This window comes from Polypterus senegalus, chromosome 1, assembly GCF_016835505.1.
Source record: "Polypterus senegalus isolate Bchr_013 chromosome 1, ASM1683550v1, whole genome shotgun sequence".
In the NCBI taxonomy this organism is placed as follows: domain Eukaryota; kingdom Metazoa; phylum Chordata; class Cladistia; order Polypteriformes; family Polypteridae; genus Polypterus; species Polypterus senegalus.
In genome coordinates, this window is record NC_053154.1 from 334,644,839 (window position 1) to 334,655,570 (window position 10,732).

Here is a 10,732-nt window from a genome sequence, read left to right on the forward strand (position 1 = left end):
GACTGCACTTGTCCTAACGGTTTTCCCACTGATGAGAAACATTGTTGGAATCGCCGAAGAGGAACCTCGTCCAAGGCCCGCAGAGATTTTTTTCTTTGACTTCCTCCACGGCACAAAAAATCGTTTTCCTTTGAGTTCTTTTTTTCATACGCGGGAGAAACAAAAAGTCACACGGAGCAAAAATCGGGCGAGTAGAGAAGGTGGCAAGAACTCCGAGACATATATCCGCTATATCCTAACTACAGGGTCACGTGGGGGTCTGCCGGAGCCAATCCCAGCCAACACAGGGCGCAAGGCAGGAAACAAACCCCAGGGAGGCCGCCAGCCCACCGCAGAGACTAAAGTTTCAGGAAGTAAAAATGATGAAAACAATTTTTTTTCAATTCCAGTTATTTTTGGGTACCCCCCGTTGTACATTTTGGTCACTCAGTGGCCCCCCCCATTTCAGGGCACCATAGTGTTTGTGATTCCTCAGGTGGGTTTCATTGCTTAATAAGATTCCTCGGCCTGCTTTAACCCTTTGCAGTCTGCAGTTGTTGTTGTTGGTCAACATGAGGACAAGAGTGGTGACAGTGACAGTCAAAGAGGCCATCGTGAGGCTGAAAAACAAGAACAAAACCAGTGGAGACATCGGTAAGACCTTAAGATGACCCAAATCAACTGTCGGGAATATCAATAAGAAGAAAGAACACACTGGTGGGCTCAGGAATCACAAAGGGACTGGTAGGCCAAGGAAGACCCCCACTGCTGAGGACAGAAGAATCCTCACGATGGTCAGGAAAAAGCCCCCAAGTGCCTCGGTGTCTTCAGGGGGGCCGATGTGGACGTGTCAGAGACGACTATCAACAGAATCAACATGAACAGAAACACAGAGGAGGCCACATTGCAAGATGAAGACCACAAGAATGGGACGGCCAGATTACAGTTTGTGTCAAAGGACTTCAGAGAGCCTGCAGAATTCTGGGAAAAGGTCTTGTGGACAAACAAGACAAAGATGAACCTCATCAGAGTGATGACAAGAGCAAAGTGTGGGGACAACAAGGAACTGCCAATGATCCAAAGCAGACCACCTCAACGGTTAAAAATGGCAACACTGGCTTGGGCGTGTATGGCTGCCACAGGTCCTGGCACGGGTCTCTTCATTGATGATGAATGAATTCTGAGGTGTAGAGGAACATCTGATCTTCTCAGGCTCCAGTAAAGACCTCCAAACTCATGAGACAGCAGATGATGAGCCAAACACACTGCTGAGGTGACACAGCAAAGCTGAAAAAATGGAAAATTCTTGAATGGCCAAGACAGTCACTTGATTTCAATCCAACTGAGCAGAACTTCCACGTGCTGAAGAGAAAACTTAAGGGTACGAGCCCCCCCCAAACAAGCAGGAGCTGAAGATGGCTGCATGACAGGCTTGGCAGAGAAGAACCTCAGCACCTGCTGATGTCTATGAATTGCAGACGTCAAGCTGTCATTGCATGCTGGGATAGGCGAGAAACTCCTAAATATGACGATGACTTGAACAGACCTGCCACTGCCGTGTGCCAAACATTATGGTGTCCTGAAATGGGGGGCACCGTGTAGAAGAAATGTCATGCAAGCGAAATGTCTGCAGATCCCCTTCAATGAAAGCCTGCCATGTGCACTTTAATGCACTTTAACGTCTGAACTGCTTCATTTGTGAACCGAGGACAACTGGGTCCTTGTCCCAAAGACTATGGGGGGCACCGTATCTGCAGCCTCGCACAGACCGAGACTCTCATGGAGGCTTCTCCAGTCTTTACTAAAACGTTTTTTCCTTTCCTTCCTCAGAAAAAGTGCACAAAGAAATTGACCGTGTTGTTGGCGGCGGTCGATTTCCCTGTTTGGATGACAAAGCCAGCATGGCCTACACCGAGGCTGTGCTGCATGAAGTCCTGCGCTTTTGTAACATCGCTCCCCTGGGGATTTTTCATGCCACCTCAGTGGACACCGTGGTCAGGGGTTACTCCATCCCTAAAGGAACGACGGTAATCACCAATCTTTACTCAGCACATTTTGACGAGAAGTATTGGGACCACCCTGAACTCTTCTACCCGGAGAGGTTTTTGGATGGAGACGGCAACTTCATCAAGAGGGAGGCCTTTGTCCCCTTCTCATTAGGTATGGCCAGCTTCTCCCATTTCTGATCTGATAAGAATCCGAACATGTAGACTCTTTCACCATTCAGGAACCCCCCACCCCGGCAGCCCAGGTAAACCTTATTGAGAGGGGCTTTGGGTTTGTTAGAACATTAGAACAATCTGGACGAGAACAGGCCATTCAGACCAACAAAACTCGCCAGTCCTGTTCTTCTAAAATAACATCAAGTCGAGTTTTGAAAGTCCCTAACGTCTTACTGTCTACCACACTACTTGGTCTCTTATTCCAAGTGTCTATCGTTCTTTGTGTAAAGAAAAACTTTCTAATGTTTGTGTGAAATTTCCCCTTAACAAGTTTCCAGCTGTGTCCCTGTGTTCTTGATGAATTCATTTTAAAGTCACCGTCTCGATCCGCTGCACTAATTCCCTTCATACTTTTGCACACTTCACTCAGGTCTCCTCTTCATCATCTGTAAAGGCTCAGCTCTTTGAATCTTTCCTCATAATTCATCCCCTGTAGCCCCCCGTAATCAGCCTAGTCGCTCTTCTCTGGACCTTCTCTAGTGCTGTTATGTCCTTTTTGTAGTTTGGAGACCCAAACTGTACCCAGGACTCCAGATGAGGCCTCACCAGTGTGTTATAAAGCTTGAGCAGAACCTCCTGTGACTTGTACTCCACACATCAAGGCGCTATATAACCTGACATTCTGTTAGCCTTCTTAATGGCTTTTGAACACTGACTGGTAGTTGATAGATTAGAGTCCACTATGACTCCTAAATCCTTTAATCTTTCCTCCTAACTCATCCTCTGAAGCCCTGAATCAGCTTGGTCGCTCTTCTCTTGACCTTCTCTTGTCCTGCTATGTCTTTATGGAGACCAAAACTGCACCCAGGACTCCAGATGAGGCCTCACCAGGGTGTTATAAAGCCTGAGCAGACCCTCTTTGGACTTGTACTCCACACATCTAGGCGCTATATAACCTGACATTCTGTTAGTCTTCTTAATGGCTTCTGAGCACTGACTGGTAGTTGATAGATTAGAGTAGAGTCCACTATGACTCCTAAATCCTTTAATCTTTCCTCATAACTCATCCCCTGTAGCCCTGAATCAGCCTAGTCGCTCTTCTCTGGACCTTTTCTAGTGCTGTTATGTCCTTTTTGTAGTCTGGAGACCAAACTGCACCCAGGACACCAGATGAGGCCTCACCAGTGTGTTATAAAGCCTGAGCAGAACCTCCTGTGACTTGTACTCCATGACTAAAACTTGCGTAATCTGACATTTAGAATGTCAGAACAATCTGGACGAGGACAGGCCATCTAACCCAAGAAAGCTTGCCAGTCCCGTCCACTTTATTCTTCCAAAATATCATCAAGTTGAATTTTGAATGTCTCTAAAGTCCTACTGTCCACTTGATCACTTATTCCATGTGTCGGTGGTTCCCTTCCTAATTTTCTAATGTTTGTGTGAAATTTCCCCTTAACAAGTTTCCAGCTGTGTCCCTGTGTTCTTGATGAATTCATTTTAAAGTCACCGTCTCGATCCGCTGCACTAATTCCCTTCATAATTTTGCACACTTCACTCAGGTCTCCTCTTCATCTCCTGTAAAGGCTCAGCTCTTTGAATCTTTCCTCATAATTCATCCCCTGTAGCCCCCCGTAATCAGCCTAGTCGCTCTTCTCTGGACCTTCTCTTGTGCTGTTATGTCCTTTTTGTAGCCTGGAGACCCAAACTGCACCCAGGACTCCAGATGAGGCCTCACCAGTGTGTTATAAAGCTTGAGCAGAACCTCCAGTGACTTGTACTCCACACATCAAGGCGCTATAAAACCTGACATTCTGTTAGCCTTCTTAATGGCTTTTGAACACTGACTGGTAGTTGATAGATTAGAGTCCACTATGACTCCTAAATCCTTGAATCTTTCCTCCTAACTCATCCTCTGTAGCCCTGAATCAGCCTGGTCGCTCTTCTCTTGACCTTTTCTTGTGCTGCTATGTCTTTATGGAGACCAAAACTGCACCCAGGACTCCAGATGAGGCCTCACCAGGGTGTTATAAAGCCTGAGCAGACCCTCTTTGGACTTGTACTCCACATATCAAGGCGCTATATAACCTGACATTCTGTTAGCCTTCTTAATGGCTTCTGAACACTGTCGGGAAGTCGATAGCTTAGAGTCCACTTCTTCTTCTTCTTCTTCTTCCTCTTTCGGCTGCTCCCGTTAGGGGTTGCCACAGCAGATCATCTGTCCGCATATTGATTTGGCAAAATTTTACACCAGATGCCCTTCCGGACATAACCCTCCCCATTTATCCGGGGTTGGGACTAGCAAGAAGAAACACACTGGTTTGTGCATCTCTACGACTTCTAAATCCTTCTCATAAGGTGGGCTCTCAATTTTCAGACCCCCATTGTGTATTCAAACCTCACATTTTTACTTCCTATGTGTAATTCTTTACATTTACTGACATTAAATGTCATCATCTGCGGTGGGCTGGCACCCTGCCTGGGGTTTGTTTCCTGCCTTGTGCCCTGTGTTGGCTGGGATTGGCTCCAGCAGACCCCCGTGACCCTGTAATTAGGATATAGTGGGTTGGATAATGGATGGATGGATTTTGGAAATTTCATCATCCACAAATCTGCCCAAGCCTGTCTGCTATCCAAGTCCTTCTGTGATGATGTAACGGATTCCAAATTATCTGCTAATCCACCTATTTTGGTATCATCTGCCAACTTCACCAGCTTGTTATTTATATTCCTGTCTAAATCATTTATAGATATTAAAAATAGCAGTGGCCCCCAGCACTGCCCCCTGCTGGTCACCCCTCTTAACTCTCATGAGGTTCCCCTCACCATCACCCTTCCTGTGTCTGAGCCAATTCTGCCCCCATCTACACCCCACACCCTGAACTGCCACTTATTTTAGTTTGATGCCCACCCTCTCATGTGGCACCTCATCAAATGCTTTCAGAAGTTGTTTGTAATGAGCCACCAAACCATCTCGGTGTCCATGAATGTGTCGGGGATACCCAGCAAGTAATAGATATGAAACATCAACAAGCAAGGGGTCTTGTGGACAGGCGAATAATTGTAGGGTGGGGGGTCCCAGACCCAGGGTCCCACCCACACAAAAGTCTTAGGGGTGCCTATGGGGTCGCCTCTATTAACTCAAAGTCAGGGCACAAATCAGAAATCGTAACCAACAGCCCCTCCTGGATTGGCTGAGAGGTTCACCAAGGCCGGGTCCACATGAGCGTCAGACCTTTATAACCCAATGGGCAGAAAGGGCGGAGTCACATTCCCTGAAGGGGTGTGTCCTCGCAGCTACATAGGAGGAGGAGGAGATCAGACAAGGCTGTTAGCAACAGCGCCCCCTCTCGCACCAATGGGGTACTGCGTCTCTGTGACGGGCCATGAAGGTCACATTTGTGTGACACTCTGGTTTTACTGTTTTGAAGTAGGACTGTAAACGAGATTCTCTCTCTCTCTCCACTTTTACAGTTTTCACAGACACGTTTACGATTGAAGACCCCTGAGCTGCGTGTCATTTTGAAGAGCAGATCTCACTCTGTTTAGAGCTGCTAAAGAAATGAAATCCAAATGAGAATATTCAAAAACATCTTTAAGAAAAGTGAAATATAAAAAGTAGAAAACATATAAAGTGGGGACGTGGTGTCATTTTAAAGTAGAAGACCCCCCCATCTCATTTTGTCCATCAATTCGTATACAATTGAATCGGGACGATCAAGAACGCCAAGGCAGGGGTTGCTGTAAATGAGCCATCTTTGAGGGAAGAAAAATATTGCAACGTGACATTGGGGGGTGCAGTGTGACATTTTAATGACTAAATGCTGTTCTTTCATTTTAGCAATGAGGACATTCAGGACTTAATGCCATTTTTTTTAATGTTTTCCAATATCATCCGGTCCTGTCGGTGGGTCTGAGACCCCCTCCACTGAGTCATCGGTGTAATGTGGCGGAGTGGTCTGTGTGAGCGATGATCTGCTGGGTGATGCAGCCATGGAGTCGTGTACTCCTGGTAGGACCACCCATGGCGACAATGTCAGAGTCAATAACCCCCACTCCAGTCCCACCGAGGGTCCATTCAAAGTGGTGCAGCTTCCTGCCATCCCTTGTCTTCCTGCACACGGCTTGCCACCTGCCCATTCCTGACAGGATGTGAAGCGGTGGGATTGAGGACCCCCCGACATCAAGCAACTTGTCGCTAAGAATTTTAACAGCCCACTTGCACAAGTCATTATTGACAATTCAGCCCACCAACAAAGAAGTTTGCACCCCACCACACACACACAACAAGCCCACCCACAGCCACCCCCCAGACCCCACCCAAGGTTCTACAAGCCCTGCCTGTTGTGGGACCCTCTAATTGTGAGGTTACTTGAGACCCTCTGTTGTGAGGCAACTTGAGACCCTCTGTTGTGAAGCGACTAGAGACCCTCTTTTGTGAGGTGACTTGAGACCCTCTGTTGTGAGGTGACTTGAGACCCTCTATTGTGAGGTGACTTGAGACCCTCTGTTGTGAGGCTACTCCGGTCTTTTACATTTGAAATTCTGCCCTGCAGTTAATGAATACACAGAGTGTGGTGCACATTGGATTGAGGGGCAAAGGTTGTGAGCCTCTGGGGGGCTCCTGTTAGTGCAGAGACCACTTAAAGCTACTGTCTGAGGCAAAGCCTTGTTTATTCTCCATTTATTTTAAGGTTTACCAGCGTTGGTGTCTTCTTAGTAAAGGCAGAAGGAGAAAAGTTCAAATGTGAGGCAAATCTTCTGATGTCTTCCGTTTAAGTGTTACAGCTGCCTGATGGACGACTTGCAGGACAGGCTTAGCCCCCGAGATGCAAAGTCCGGACCACCACAGCAATCCAAGCTGAGCTTCAGGAATGAGGCCCCCCACTGCTGCGTGTCTGTGTGTGATGTGCTTTGTGTAAGGGTCTGAAGGTTAAAGGGTAGGAACAACTCATTGGGGGGGTCCTGTTTCTGTTACAAGTGTCATGCCAGCCGTTGGGTCGGGCACACTGGGCAGACTTTCATTGTACTCCACACATGTCACGACGGGGCCACGGGGGTCTGTCTGTCTGTCTGCCATACAGGGGCTGTCAGCCCTCCATCTGCAGGTCTGAAAGGCGCTCTGGCAGAATAGAAAGACAGCAAAGGCAACACAGAGCTAGATTAACACTTCATAAAGAGATAGATGAAGAAGTAAAAGAGTTACTTTATAATAAATTTGAAAGGTTCTGTCTGTCACATAATGCCTTTCATCCATCCTTCTATCTATCCAGGCAACATAAATCATGTTGCAGCTCTCAGCCTCCATCAACAAGAATGTATTCAAATCTAAATAGACAGATGAACGGCACTTCATTTTATGACTGATAGATCCCTTGAAATTTATTATAAACTGACGTTGATTGCCATTATGAATGAGCCGCTGATACACATAACGCTAGGCTGGCGATGTGTCGCACCTCCTGGTCTTTCTATTTGTCTGGAGTGCCTCTGATATCTGCAGATGGATGGACAGATGAGAGCCACTGTGTGATAAGACAGATAGGAGGACCCTTCAATGTGACTATAAAGTGACTGTCATAACCTGCTGATGAACCTATGAATGTGTGAGTTTCAAATCTCCACATATATTATTAGTATGACCTCTCCTAGCGTTATGTTTATCTGTTCAAGAAAGAGCGAGCGCCTTACAGATCATCGATCAGTAGACAGAAAGATGGATGGACAAAACAAGTGCATGACAGATGGATAGATAGAGGAAAGGCACTATATAATAATAAATAGATAGATAGATATGACAGGCACTATATAATAAATACATAGATACATAGACAGAGGAAAGGCACTATATAATAGGACATAGATATGACAGGCACTATATAGATAGATAGATAGGTAGAGGAAAGGTGCTATAAAATAAGAGATAGATAGATAGATAGATAGATGTGAAAGGCACTATATAACAGATAGATAGATAGATGAAAGGCACTATATAACAGATAGATAGATAGATAGATAGATAGATAGATAGATAGATAGATAGATAGATAGATAGAGGACTCTAAGCTGAATTTGGATTCCGTTTAATCTGCTAAGGCTGTGCTGTGTCAGTTTTTAATTGTAATCACAAGTATTTTGGCAAAAAACAAAATAATAATATGAATTTGCTTCTATCAAAGATTTGAATTGTTCTTTGTAGATCTGAGGGTGCAGTTTTATGCCATAAAACAAATACGACGTTTACAAAATCCAAATGTGCCATTTTCTAAAGTCAGGTGTCTTGTTCTGCTATTGAATCTCCAGACTCAGCAGGGGGTCCATCACAGTGTTGTTTGTTTGGTTGTTTGTTTATTTGTTGTTTATTGGTTTGTTTGTTTGTTTTTTTGGATTCTGGTGTAGCCCACACCACCATGTCATTTAGCCCTTGTATCCTGCATGTCTGGTGTCGATTGTGGACCCAATGACATTAAAGGGCTCACAAAGTAGAGTTGGGGGGTCCGGGGGGTTCCCCCACCACAGCTCGCCCTCTCACTGCCCTCCTTCGTTTTCTTTTCCCAGGCAGGAGACACTGTCTCGGAGAGCAGCTGGCACGGATGGAGATGTTCCTCTTCTTCTCCACGTTACTCCAAAGATTCCATGTTGGCTTCCCGCCCGGCTCCGTCCCCAGTGTGGCCCCCCGCCTCGGAATGACTCTGCAGCCACAGGCCTACTGCATTTGTGCCACGCGACGTCAGCCTGACGCGAAGTGCAGGACCGGGAAGTTTTAAAGGCCGAGGGCCTCTTGACGACGCTTCAGAAGTGTTTTAATGTTAAACTTCATGTTGTTACGTTCCTTTATTTTTTTGTTTTTAAATGAAGCCTTGGAAGGAGAAAAAGGAATTTCACTTTGTGGTTTCCTTCAGGGTGATTGTGCGATTCACGCCCGGGCCAATTACTTGAGAACACGTTGCAGTCCAGTTTAAGAATTCCCGACGATTCTCAGCAGTGTGCTGGCACTGGGACTGTCAACGGGAAAAGTGACAAACCTCCTGGTGCCATCTGGTCCTGGAGTTTTCCAAACCGGGCATTGTGACACTTTGGAATGACTTGAGCAAAGCTGTGGAAGGAAACTTCTGATTTGTCCTCAATTTCCAGTTTCAAACCTGACTTCCAATATAAAGGAGATGAGTAATGATTTACTCCAATCAAATCTCATAATCGCGCTGATGGTGTGTGTGATGCCTTGATGGCCCCTCACCTTCTGCACACTTTGTGTCGTCAAATTCATTTGAACTGCAGAGAGGTGCCATTTTTGCCCATCAATCCGTAGTCTTCCTCCTCTTCATCTCTTCCCCCTTCTGTGTGTTTGCTGAACCTCCTCCAACTCCAGCAGATCGTCTTCTTTTATTTTATCCGTCCATCTCCTCTTTGGCCCACACATTCACTGCTTCTCCCCATCAAATGTCCAGACCACCTCAACTTACTTTCCAGAACTTTCTTAGATTTCTCTCTCCCACTTTTGTTGGATCCCTGATGGTTTCATTTCTTATTCTGTCCTTCTTTGTATCTCCACACATCCATCTCCACCTTCTCATTTCTGGCCCATTCACTGTCCACGTCTCAGGTCCTCACGCCACTCACTGCTGCTCTCACCTTTAACTTCCACCCTAACTCTTCAGTCACACGACCCTCCTCATCTCGTCTTCCATTTGTTCCATCCACACTGCCCTCTGTGGTTCATCTCTAGCTCATCCTCAGTGTTGGTCTACCTGCTGATCCCAGATGGTTAAACTTCTCCACTCTTCTCAATGGTTCTCCTTGGACCCTCACTTTTGGATCCTTCATCACCATTAAACCTCGGATTTTCTCTTCTTCTTCTCTTTAACCCTCTGTCTTCCAAAGCTCTTCTCTATCTTCCAACTTCCTTCTCTCTGGTGCCACATGGCACAAAGCCTGTGCCCTTTGGTCTGGGGGTTTGGAAAGTCCCCTTCTACACAGCTTGAAGGGTTTTGTCTGTCTGTCAGTCAGTCTGTCATACAAGGGCAGGTCTGGAAGGCGCTTTGGAAGAACAGAAAGACAGCAAAGGCGACGATAATTAGATTAACACTTCATAAAGAGATAGATGAACAAATAAAAGAGTTACTTTATAATACATTTGAAAGGTTCTGTCTGTCATATAGTGCCTTTCATCTCTCTATCTATCGATTATATAGTGCCTTTCTCTATCCATCTGTCTGTCTTTCTGTCTATCTCAGTGTTTAGCACCTTTCTATCAATCTATCTTTCTATCTGTTATTTAATGTCTTCCTCTATCTATTATATAGTGCCTTTATCTATCATTCTATGTATCTAACAGTATATAGTGCCTTTTTATCTCTGTATCGATTATATAGTGCCTTTCTCTATCTCTGTCTGTCTGTCTCAGTGTTTAGCACCTTTCTATCTATCTGTTATATAGTGCCTTTCTCTATCTATCTATCCATCTATCATATAGTGCCTTTCATCTCTCTATCTATCGATTATATAGTGCCTTTCTCTATCCATCTGTCTGTCTTTCTGTCTATCTCAGTGTTTAGCACCTTTCTATCAATCTATCTGTTATTTAATGTCTTCCT

At 45.5% G+C, this 10,732-nt stretch overlaps 1 protein-coding gene across 1 annotated transcript in view; it reads left to right on the top strand.

Annotated features, from left to right (window-relative positions):
• The window catches only part of LOC120516858 (vitamin D 25-hydroxylase), a 40,896-nt gene extending 30,627 nt beyond the window's left edge, over window positions 1-10,269 (top strand). The window contains 2 exon segments of the mRNA XM_039738834.1: window positions 1,810-2,139; window positions 8,697-10,269. Coding sequence (XP_039594768.1) covers window positions 1,810-2,139; window positions 8,697-8,905 — 539 coding nt within the window. The 3' untranslated portion in view covers window positions 8,906-10,269.
• The last annotated feature ends 463 nt before the right edge of the window (window positions 10,270-10,732 follow it).